Consider the following 12,696-nt stretch of genomic DNA (forward strand, 5'->3'; position numbering starts at 1 on the left):
TCCAACTGACTTTATGTGCCTCTACTTGAGAACACCAGGGTGTTATTTCCCCTCTTTCACAGTCAAATGTCAGGAGATTATATATTCAGTAACAGAGAAACTTTATTGTGCTAATATATTTTAATGTAGCTTAGTTTGTTTTTATACTGTGTGAAATATCTAGAGCAACACAAAAGCTCTCTCTCTCTCTCTCTCTCTCTCTCTCTCTCACTCTCTCTATCCCCATACATTCCCCTCCCACTGGTCCATCTAGATGCTTCAGTTGCCTTATTGCTGTAGTTTCTGATGCAATACCTGACCAAAACTCTAACCTTTGTTGCTATAGAAGGAACACTCAAGCAATGGAACATAGTAACCACACCAGAGTGACTGAGTTCATCATGCAGGGGCTCTTTGACCATCCTCACCACCAGGGGCAGTTCTTTGGGCTATTCCTGTGCCTTTATAGAGCTGTTATCATGGGCAATTCCCTGATCATTGTGGCTATTGTCATTCACCCACCTCTCCACACTCCTATGTACTTCTTCATCACCAATTTAGCCCTTGTTGATATTCTGTGCACTTCCTCGGTCGTACCTAAAATGCTTGAAAACCTGGTACAAGAGAAGAAAGCCATCTCCTTTGGAGGCTGCATTACCCAGCTCTTTGTCTTTACATCATCACTGGCAACGGAGCCTCTTCTGCTCACTGTCACATCATATGACCGGTATGTAGCCATTTGCCACCCTTTGCATTATGTAAAACTCATGAGCAAGGAAATTTGTATCCATTTAGCAGTCACCGGGATTTTTGCAGGCCCAACCTAATTCATCATTTCTTCTGTGAGTTCCCAATAATACTGGCGCTGTCTGCAGCTCTATCTGCATCAACGAAATGACGATGTTCATGGCTGACATCTTCCTGGCCATGGGGAACTTCTTACTGAACACGATATCCTAGAGCTTCATCTTCATCACCATCCTGAAAATCCAGAGCTCCAAAAGGATGCAGAGAGACTTCTCCACCTGCTTTTCCCACCTGCTTGTGGTTACCTCGTACTACTCCACCACCATCTACACCTACATCCAACCGACCTCCAGTTACTCATTGGATAAAAACAAGATGATGGCCATAATGTACACCCTAGTCACTCCCACCCTGAACCCTGTAATCTACAGTCTGCGCAATAAGGAGGTCAAAGTGGCAATCAGGAAAATTCTTCCATTCACCACAAAATAACAATCTTTCAGAGAGTGAACCCCATTCTCACCTGGCTTGTCCCTTATAAGCCAGGTCCAAAGGTGGCATAAATTTTCATGGAACTAAGGATTTCAATACACATAAATTTGTGGATAATCTAAGCACTCTACTCAGATGTCCAGACACTCTTCTCTCAACCTATGTATTGCATACTTTTTTTTAAACATTGGATTTAATAATAATAATAAAAAAATTTGAATACAGTTTTCAGTAAATTTTGTTATCCTGATTGTACAAGTAAAGGGGAGTAGAACTGTACTTAGCCTGTCCTGACTGAGGAGGTCACTCTCAAATGAACTGAACTCGCTAGGCAGGGGGCTCAGATGCCAGATCGCAGAGGAGAAAGGGAAAGAGAGGGTGGGGGCAGCTGGTTCTGTATGGTAGTGTGAGCTCTGCCTAAGAGTCATATGCACCATTTGACCTGCCCCTCTCCCCAGTCTAAAGGCAGAGCTGATTAGGCTCAATAGAGAGTGTTTTGTTTTGTTAAGCGACCACTAGAGCTGAAATCACTGATAACACTGGTCTACAATTTTTGAGAAGTCATCTGCTTCAGAGATAAAAAGTGCTATTTATTATGTATTTTGATGTGCTGAATTCAAAAATGACAATTAAAACAATTGAATGGCTACTTTTTCTAAGATATTTAAGTTTTTACATTTTATGTCTATGTATATTGTTTAGATAGTAGAGTTTTAATCATAAATTTTAAACCTAGGTCTTATCATGTGCTTATGGTTGCTTTACATGATAATATTTCATCTGTCCTGTTTATGTAACACTTTAAAAATCAGCAAAAGGGATATATAACTAAAATTTATTATGAAACAAAAGGCAAAAAACAATTATGTACATAGTTTAGTCCTATTCAGTGTCTACTCGGCGCTTCTTGGCTTGTCTCTTGTATTCATTCAATGGAGCATCTCTTGTCACTGTTCAGCAATAGTCTACAAGCATTGATGGGCTCCATTTGCCCTGATAGCCTGCCAGGAGATTCCACTGCTGTAGTCTGGAGCCCAACAACTCTGCCTTACTCTTGGGTAGTTCCAAATCCCTGACAAGGTCATTCAGTTCACCTTGTGTTAGGAGGTGTGGTTCAGAGGAGGAGGATGGGAGAAAATGTGGATCCTGTGACATTAATGGTTCAGGACCAGAAGTTTCATTCTCTTCCTCATCTGACTCAAGTAAGAATGATTCTGGTGCATCAGGAACCGGCAGTCCTTCTCCGTGGGGTACTGGGCGTATAGCTGATGGAATGTTTGGATAATGCACAGTCCACTTTTTCTTCTTTGACACACCTTTCCCAACTGGAGGCACCATGCAGAAGTAACAATTGCTGGTATGATCTCTCGGCTCTCTCCAAATCACTGGCACTGCAGAAGGCATAGATTTCCTTTTCCTGTTCAACCACTGGCGAAGATTTGTTGCACAAGTGTTGCAGCATATGTGTGGAGCCCACCTCTTGTCCTGATCTCCAATTTGGCAGCCAAAAGTAAGGTGATAGGCTTTCTTAACCATAGTGGTTATATTGCGCTTTTCTGATGCATAAGTCACTTCACCACAAACATAGCAGAAGTTATCTGCACTGTTCACACAAGTACGAGGCATCTCTGCTCACTTTGGCTAAACAGAAATGTGTCCCTTTGCAAAATCAAACACTGACAAATAAGAAAGCACCGACATTGTATGATTTCTAGAGCTGATATAGTGCAATTTGTTCAGTGGAGTGATGTAAACTTCATTATGATTGCATCAGCCATGACTTCTAGGAATAACATGATGCAATTCATATCAGTATGACGCAATACCAGCTTCAGATTGCATCATTCATTGTTTTGCCTAAAAAGCAAGTACAGTCCAAACCCAGTCATAGATTTATTCATAGATCCAGTCAAAGATGTATTTTAGTCATTTCTGGTTTAAATTGAGATCCCTTCCCTTTATAATTCACTTATCCTCCGCCACTCCCAAGTCAAGGGTCGTATATACTGACCCAATAGCATAACTTGAAAACTAGAGCCAATCAACAATTTTAAGCATCATTTTCGTTCTCAGTGACCCAGAATTAGTAAAGTTGGACTACATTTATTTCAGAAGCATTTTGGCTGTAGAGCAGTGTAATCAGGTCAAAGTGCTTAGATCTGCTGTGGGACAGGATATCTGTCAAAGAGACGGCCCAGCCTGCCCTAGCAGCAAGGTTCCCTCACTGAGAGCTGAAATCACAGAGAGCTGGGTGGAACCCCAAGTGACCAAGTTGCAGAGGTCACAGTAGAGAGGCAGGTGTCAATGGAAAGTGAGGGCATAGGGACACTGGTGAAGGAGCATATAACAGCACAATCAAGTGAGCAGTGATACGATGAAAGACAGCAGCAGCACGAATGAGGGCACAGCGGTGGCAACAGGCAGCGAGGCAGAGTGCATAGCATAAGTTGTGAGTCAACTGCAGTGGCTGTGGCAACTAAGACATTGCTGGATATTTCTTCCCCCATCCCCTACAGCTAGGAGATGAACTCCCGTGAATGCACCTCTGAACTCTGGGTCTCTCCTAGTCAAGCACAGCAGCTGTGAGTGGGGGGCAGTGGAGGGAGAGGGGAGTGACATCTTAAAGGGACCTTTGTTTGTTGGTTTTTCACAGTGTAAGGTGAGAAACAGAGGCAAATGACACTGTCCAGAGTCCCCTGGAGAGGGAGTTTTGCTCATGGTCAGATATATTCGAATCATGGTTGTGGGGTTTTCCCAAACTGGTGCCAGGTTGCTTCCCTCTTTTCATTAAAAGTTTTCTCTGCTGTACACAGACTCAGCACTTGTGAGTGGGGAAGTGTTGCTGGCTAGAGGCGCACAGAGAAGGGGTGTTTAGTATTCCCTGGTTACTGCATGGAGAGTGTGTATTATTGTCAAAGTATTTTTCCCCAGTTTGAACTTTAGCGTCCAAAAGTGGGGACCTGCATGGACACTTCTAAGCTTAATTCCTAGCTTAGATCTGATAGCGCTGCCACCAGCCAAAATATAGTGTTTGGCACACTTTCTGTTCCCCCAAAACCTTCCCTGGGGAACCTAAGACCCAAACCCTTTGGGTCTTAAAACCAGGAGAAATAAACCATCCCCCCTCCTTCCCCCTCCCAGACTTTGCCCTCCCTGGGTTACCCTGAGAGGCTACACTGATCCAAACTCCTTGGATCTTAAAAGAGAGAGGAATTAACCTTCCCCCTCTTTTCCCCCCACCAATCCCTGGTGAGTTCAGACCCAGCCCTCTTGGGTCTTAAACAAGGAAAAATATCAATCAGGTCCTTAAAAAAGAAAGCTTTTAATTAAAGAAAGAAAAAGTAAAAATTATCTCTGTAAAATCGGGATGGAAAATGTTTACAGGGCATTGAGCTCATATAGACTAGAGGGACTTCCCCCCCACCCCCAGCCTGAGATTCAAGTTACAGCAATCAGATGTAAAATCCTTCCAGCAAAATACACATTCACAAGTTAAGAAAACAACATAAGACAAGTCCGCCTTTTCTAGCTAGTACTTACTATTTTGAACATGAGAGACTGTTTCAGAAAGATTGGAGAAACCTGGGGTGCACGTTTGGTCCCTCTTAGCTTCAAGAGCGAACAACGAACAAAACAAACAGCACAAACAAAGACTTCCCTCCACCAAGATTTGAAAGTATCCTGTCCCCTGATTGGTCCTCTAGTCAGGTGTCAGCCAGGTTTACTGAGCTTCTTAACCCTTTACAGGTAAGAGAGACATTAACCCTTAACCATCTGTTTATGACAGTTATATTGGTAAGAGGGACCCTGGATATTGAACCCGACCCTTGTTGTTTCTGACTCCACCTGGCAGAAGAGTGCCACATATTAAATGGAATAAAAGTAGGCTAACTGAGGTCTCAAAATATAAACATAAAAAGGGCATCATTATCAAACTGATACATTTTTAGAGGAGCCCCCTGGGGATATTGGTTCTAAGCTATTTCACATTTTTATTAATGACCTAGTAAAAAAGGTAAAATCAACATTGATTTTCAGGTGACACAACATTTAGGAGAATGGTAAATAATGAAGAGGATGGGTCACTGATACTGAGTGATCTGGATCTCTTGGTACACGGGGAGCAAGCAAGTAATATGATTTTTAATATGGCTAGATGTAAATGTACACATTAGGAATAATGAATGTCAGCCATACTTGGAAGATGCGGGACTATATCCTTGCAAGTAATGACTCTGAAAACGATTTGGTTGGTAATCAACTGAATATGAGCACCCAGGGTGGTAGTATAACCAAAAGCACTAATGTAATCCTTGGATGCATAAACCGGGAGATCTCAAGCAGCTGTAGAGAAGTCATTTTTCCTCTCTATTTTGCACTGGTGTATCTTCGGATGGAATATCATGTCCAGTTCTGGTGCCCACAATTCATGAAGGATGTTGATAAATTGGAGAGGTTTCAGAGAAGAGGCACAAAAATGATTAAAGAATAAGGGAACATGCCTTGTAGTGATAGACTCAAGGAGTTCCATTTATTTAGCTGAGGGATTGGCAACCTTTGCATACGACTAGCCAAGGTAAGCACCCTGGTGGGCCAGGCTGTGTTGTTTACCTGCCGCATCCACAGGTTTGGCCATCACGGCTCCCACTGGACACGGTTCACTGCTCCAGGCCAATGGGGGATGTGGGAAGTGGCGCTGGCCAAGGGATGTGCTGGCCGCTGCTTCCCGCTTCCCCCATTGGCCTGGAGCGGTGAACTGCGGCCAGTACGATCCACGATTACCTGAACCTGCGGACGCGGAAGTTAAACAACCCAGCACAGTCAGCCAGGGTGCTTACCTTGGTGAACCGTGTGCCAAAGGTTGCCGATCCCAGATTTATCTTGATAAATAAAAGGTAAATGGGTGACTGGATTACAGTCTATTAAAGTGGTTCTCAAACTTTTATACTGGGGACCCCTTTCACATAGCAAGGCTCTGAGTGCAACCCCTCTCTCATCTGAAATTCAATATGTTTTTTTTTTCCTACATAGGATTATTCTGTGGCTCAGATTTGGCTCTCATTCACATATTATCAACAGCACTACCTTCGGAGATTGTGTGGAGTGACACCTGTGTAGCTCCATTCAATCTTCAAGTGTTGTAAAACAGAGCAAAATCAACTGATCTTTGCTCGCTAACACTATTTACCTTGATGCAGATAGGCTGGTTCATTCAGCTGGGAATCTGGCCTGTTGACTTTGTTGAAACAAGCCTGATTTCCACTAGCTTTCTATATATGTCATTGACTGTGATGGAGCTATGCTGATTTACATCCGATGAAGAGCTGCTCCATCGACTTTACAGGACCAACAGAGAAGACACTACTCAAAGTTCTCAGAAGTTGGCCTGATAATTATATTAGTGAAGACACAGAACCATAGAAAATTAGGATTGGAAGGGACCTCAGGAGGTCATCTAGTCCAATCCCCTGCTCAAAGCAGGATCAATTCCCAACTAAATCATCTCAGCCAGGGCTTTGTCAAGCCTGACCCTACAAACCTCTAAGGAAGGAGATTCCACCACCTCCCTAAGTAACCCATTCCAGTGCTTCATCACCCTCCTAGTGAAATAGTGTTTCCTAATATCCAACCTAAACCTCCCCCACTGGAAATTGAGATCATTACTCCTTGTAGAGTAGAGGCATTTAACACAGAGAGTGAACTCAGATGATTCAGGACTAAGGATCACTGATAATAGAAATCAGAGTGTGAAATACAAACCCCATTGAAGCCAAGGTCAAACTTCCCATTAACTCCCATTAATGGGACCAGGATTTCATGCTGAGATTTTATCCACTGACCTTCACTGATTAATATGGAATCCATCTCTATTGGTAGCACTATGTTCAGAAAGAAATGCATTTATAGAAAAAAATGCTTTCTCCTGGACAATTCAGCAGAACAGACATTTGGACCTAAGTTCTAAAGGAATTTTGCCAACTAAATGTGGAAAGTTTATTCATACTGATTTAGGTGACTCCCATTTATCATCTCCTTTGAGACCTTGTTTGAGAGTTAACTTTTGTCCAGATTCACAAGGGATGCAAGATCTCCCAACACAAGGCTGCTATATATGAAGATGAGTGAGTCATAATTCAGTCCCTGCATTAAAATTACAACTTGATCCATTGTATTGGAGCATTGAAAGAGAGGTGAGAATATTCTTCCTGCTCACTTGCTTTCTTCCTTTCTCATAATTCGAGTTTGTAAATGAAGCTTTCTGACCTTTTTAGGCTGGCATTTCAAAGTTTCTAGGAGACCTTGTGAAATTCAGTGAGTTGAATGATAATTCACTTACATTCATTGGAAAATTGAGCTAAATTTAATTTGTGTATTTTTTTTTGTTATTTGGCTAAAAGTTCTTTGCAGGAATACTCATTTCCCCAACATGTTTATGAATATAGGACCAAATGTTGATCTCAATTTGACCAATAGAAATCTGATGTAAATTCACATACATCAGGAAAGCTCCTCTACATTTAATTGTAGCTGAGATTAAGTTAATGGAGATATAATATTATATATATTATAACACTGATTTGAGATGTGGAGGATTGACTTCTTATAGTCTGTGCCCTCAAAAGTATGCAATTGAATTTGAAATGTAACACAATGGGTGACTTTAAAAACAAAACAAAAAAACAAACACAAACTACCATATATCTAGAAGTCATGGAAGCGCTTTCACTGGAGGTTTTCAGAAAGAGGCTGGAGGCATCTGTGTTGGATGGTTTAGACACAATAAATCCTGTATCTTGCCTGAGGGGAGACTAAATTACTCTCCTTACCCTATGGTTCTATGATTCTATGATTCAAAATGACTCTAATATGATCTTATGATTAGTTAGTTTTGTTGGCCCAGAGGCTCTTCTGGTTTTCATCATTTTTATAATTCAGTAACTTCATTGACTTCAAAGGAGATATTCCTGATTTACTCCAGAAGGAGTAAGAGGAAAATCAGCAGAAGCAATAAGCTAGTAATAAGACTAGAGACATTTGAACAAAATAAATGGAGACTTATCAGTAATGCAATAGAGAGGACTTGTCAGTCATGCAAATACCATTCCTAATACTAAAGCAACACACACACACACACACACACACACACACACACACACACACACACACACACACACACACACACACACACACACACACACACACACACAAGCATTTTGGAGAGCACTAGTTCCCAAACCTTACACAAATTTTATACCAGTGTAATTCCAGTTATGACTAATTTATATTAGCATGAGTTAAATCGGAATCAAGTCCTTACCTTTGTGCATCTTGATTTCACCTAAACATATATATTATGTTCTGTTTCTGCATTTTTTGCATATTGTATGTGTGATATGAACTGAAACCATCCTATAGTTCAACAGATATAATTTATGAAATTAGTTTGCAAAGTGGAATCTTGGTTATTAATAAGACTATTGGTGTATGAATGATGTTTAAGATCATATTGTGAACTCCTATCACATGCAGTTTTTGTAAACAGCCCAAATGACTTCATGCGCCTGTATTTGAGCACATCAAGTGTTTTATGTTCTCCCTTCTCCACTCAAATGTTGGGAGAATATGGATTCAGTAGCTGAGACAGATTATTATGATAATATATTTTAATGTAGTTTAGTTAGTTTATATGTTCTAAGTGTTTACAGTATGACAAGAGATATATCTATCTATCCCCATACAACCAATCTATCTATCTATCTATCTATCCAATACACACACACACCCCCATCGATCCCTCTCAATGCTTTAGTTGACATATTACTTTAGGTTTCATAGAGGTAGCCATGTTTGTCTGTATCAGCAAAAACAATGAGGAGTACTTGTGGCACCCAAGAGACTAACAAATTTATGGGGTTTTTTGTATTTCTTTTATTGTGTGTGTGATATATACTGAAACCATCCTATATTCAGAAGTGGGTTATAGTCCATGAAAGCTTATGCCCAAATAAATTTGTTAGTCTCTAAGGTGCCACAAGGACTCCTATTTTTTTTATATTGCTGTAGTTTCTGATGCAATACCTGACCAAAACTCTAACCTTTGTTGCTATAGAAGGAACAATCAAGCAATGGAACATAGTAACCACACCAGAGTGACTGAGTTCATCATGCAGGGGCTCTTTGACCATCCTCACCACCAGGGGCTGTTCTTTGGGCTGTTCCTGTGCCTTTATATAGCTGTCGTCATGGGCAATTCCCTGATCATAGTGGCTATTGTCAGCCACCCACCTCTCCACACTCCCATGTACTTCTTCATCGCCAATTTAGCCCTGGTTGATATTTTGTGCACCTCCTCGGTTGTACCTAAAATGCTAGAAAATCTGATGCAGGAGAAGAAAACCATCTCCTTTGGAGGCTGCATCATCCAGCTCTTTGTCTTAACATCATCACTGGGGACAGAGCTTCTGCTGCTCACTGTCATGTCATATGACAGGTATGTAGCCATTTGCCACCCTTTGCATTATGTAAAACTCATGAACAAGGAACTTTGTATCTGTTTAGCAGTCAGTGTCTGGGCTGTGGGTACCATCAATTCATTTGTCAGCATATTGCTTGTGCTACGTTTAGATTTTTGCAGGCTCAACCTCATCCAGCATTTCTTCTGTGAGTTCCCAACAATATTGGCACTGTCCTGCAGCTCCACCTATGTCAATGAAATCATGATATTCATGGCTGACATTTTCCTGGCCATGGGGAACTTCCTTCTGACTATCGTGTCCTATTGCTTCATTATCATCACCATCCTGAAAATTCAGAGCTCCAAAGGGAAGCAGAGAGCCTTCTCCACCTGCTCCTCCCACCTGCTTGTGGTCACCTTGTACTACTCCACCATAATCTACACCTACATCCAGCCGACCTCCAGTAACTCATTGGATAAAAACAAGATGGTGGCCATAATGTACACCCTAGTCACTCCCACCCTGAACCCTGTGATCTACAGTTTACGCAATAAGGAGGTCAAAGTGGCTATGAAGAGAATCCTTCCATTCAGCATAAAAAGTAATTTTTCCAAGTGTGAACCTGATTATCACCTGCCTTGTTCCTTTTAAGCCAGGTGCACAGGTGGTGTAAATAGTTGCAAAACTATGAACTTCATTAGACATAAAATTGCACTATGGTCCATTCACTTGAATAGAGCTACAATGATTTACACCAGGTGGGAATGTGTTGCATTGACTGCATTGGGGCTATGGTGATTTACAATAGCTAGGGATCAGACTCCATGGAATGTACTAGTCACACTAGCTGGGCTGTCATGTTGGGTTAGACTTTTAAAGGTATTTAGATACCCAGTGGATTTTCAAAAGCACCTACGCATTGATTTCAGTGCATGTTAAATGCTCCAGGAAAACCCTTTAGGTGCTGAAATAGTGATAAAAATCTGGCTCATTGTGGAGCACATTATGGAAATGCAGTTTCATAGAATCACAATATTCCATTCTTTGCCTCCAGGAATAAATATGATAAAAATATCAAACTGACTTTTTCTCTTATTTCCTTAGCAGACATTAAACCCCAGAAACCTCTCAAACAAATATTATTTGAGCTCTGCAGGTCTCCGATCCATGTGTCATGGACTCAGATCAGAGATTTTACTATAAGAATTTTTATCATCTAATTATTTTTTTTCATAAGACAAGTTGTATTAGTAAAGTAATGTCTCAATCTCATTAATGTATAAGATATTTGCAAATCACTGCTCAATGTTACAACAGTAAAAAAATTCACTGAGGTAATGGGTTTCATGTCCATTTATTGCTACTGACTTACTATAACATCCATCACTGAATTTCTTTTATAACTTTTTATTAAAGTCCCAGAAAAAGAAAGAAACAAACAAAAACAGTTCAGATATATTTAAAATAATGTATTAAAGAAGTATTTCATTGCAGCAATGTCCCTTATTCTCTTTTCTTTTAGATATTGTGACAGACCCAGGCCAGTGGGGTGCACGAGTCTGGTCCTACTGGCATCTTGGAGGTGGGAGGCTGAAGCTCGCCCACTTCTAAAGGACCTCCCCCTAGCCTAAAGGGGAGGATCCACAGGTCTGTGACACCAAATGATTTTGTGGGACAACTAATGATAAAAAAGGATCAGGAGTGAGGTCATAGGGCCAAATTAAGGGAACCTGATGGTGACACTGAGCAGAGAACTCCAGATAGCACTCACTGCTCCTCAAAGGCGTCAAGGGAGCCAGTGGGTGCCACCCAGAGGAACTCTGCCCGGGTGCGTGAACAGACGGAGGAGCAGAAATAGGCCCCACAGTCACAGGAAATCCCTTCAGCCAACCTCCTCTCCCTGATTTTGTAGATGGCTAGTTTGGTCAGGGCCAAGAGGAGGTTGATAAGGAGATCCCATGACTTTGTGGGGCCACGGATGGTGAGTGCATAGATGAACAGCTGAGGGGAAAAGTGCAACCAAAAATGCAATAGGAGGTCCAGGAGGAGCCAGAACAGGAAACCTGGTGCACTCTCAGTAAATGTGCGCCAGGGTTTCCTTCGTGCCACAAAAAGGGCAGGTGTTGGGGACAGGGGTGAACCGCACAAAGTACATGCCCGTGCTCACGGCTCCGTGAAGGAGCCACCAACTGACATTCCCAGCGGGCCTCGGGACTAGAGCAGAGTATAAGCTGGCCCACCGGGGCTTCTCACCCTAAAGAGGTGGTAGGAGGTCCCGCCATTTGGTATCTGGGTGGGACGTGAGAGTGAGGTAGTGAAGGCTGTGGAGCACAAGCGTGTACAGATGTTTCCGTGGCGCGGCCTGCAACAGAACCGGCTGCAGATTGTGCAGCCAGCTCGCTGTGAAAGGGTGAAGGGGCCGATTGGATCCACGGGGCAGGAGCCCAATAAAAATGTCCACAGGGCCTGGGGTGGAGGGCGGGCAGGGCGTGCCCTCTCGCAGGACCTGGTCGAGGTAAGCCCGAGCTGCAGGCAGTAAAGCGGCCTTCACCTCCTGAAGTTCGCGCTGGGGAGTACGAGGTCTGGAGAGCCCCATGCGCTGAGTGAGCGTCAGGGGATCCAGCCAGTCTCCCCAGTCGTAGTCCAGGAGGTCTCTGACCCTGGTGACTCCTGCCAAGACCAGCCTCTGGCGCACCGTGGGGGACTCCACCACCTGCACACGAAGCTGGGGATTGCGTAGCAGCGGCTCTGCGAGGGGGTCAGCCCCCACGGTGGCTGCCACGGACCTGGTCATTGAAAAGAGCTTCCAGGTACGGAGGAGGTCTTGGTAGAAGACCGGCAGCCCGGAGAGGTCTCACGGAAGACCTCTCGGATGGAGGTAAAAGAGCTGCCGGTCGTATTGGAGCCCTCAGAAGCAGCAGAGGAAGGCTTGCGCCAATACGCTCCACGTCGGACTACCCGCACCATACAGGAGCCTTTGCAGGGCCTGGAGGTGAAAGACATGGACCTGAGTGCGTAGGCA

The 12,696-nt window shown here is 42.9% G+C and overlaps 1 protein-coding gene and 1 pseudogene across 1 annotated transcript; both read left to right on the forward strand.

Moving 5' to 3' along the window:
- Positions 1 to 341: 341 nt before the first annotated feature.
- On the forward strand, positions 342 to 1,218 carry LOC127031277 (olfactory receptor 13A1-like; annotated as a pseudogene).
- An 8,126-nt stretch (positions 1,219 to 9,344) lies between these two features.
- Positions 9,345 to 10,325, forward strand: LOC127031795 (olfactory receptor 13G1-like). The gene has a single exon (XM_050918830.1). It carries the CDS (start codon positions 9,345 to 9,347, stop codon positions 10,323 to 10,325), a length of 981 nt encoding a protein of 326 aa, XP_050774787.1.
- The last annotated feature ends 2,371 nt before the right edge of the window (positions 10,326 to 12,696 follow it).

Source organism: Gopherus flavomarginatus, chromosome 11 (genome assembly GCF_025201925.1).
Source record: "Gopherus flavomarginatus isolate rGopFla2 chromosome 11, rGopFla2.mat.asm, whole genome shotgun sequence".
Taxonomy (NCBI): Eukaryota; Metazoa; Chordata; order Testudines; family Testudinidae; genus Gopherus; species Gopherus flavomarginatus.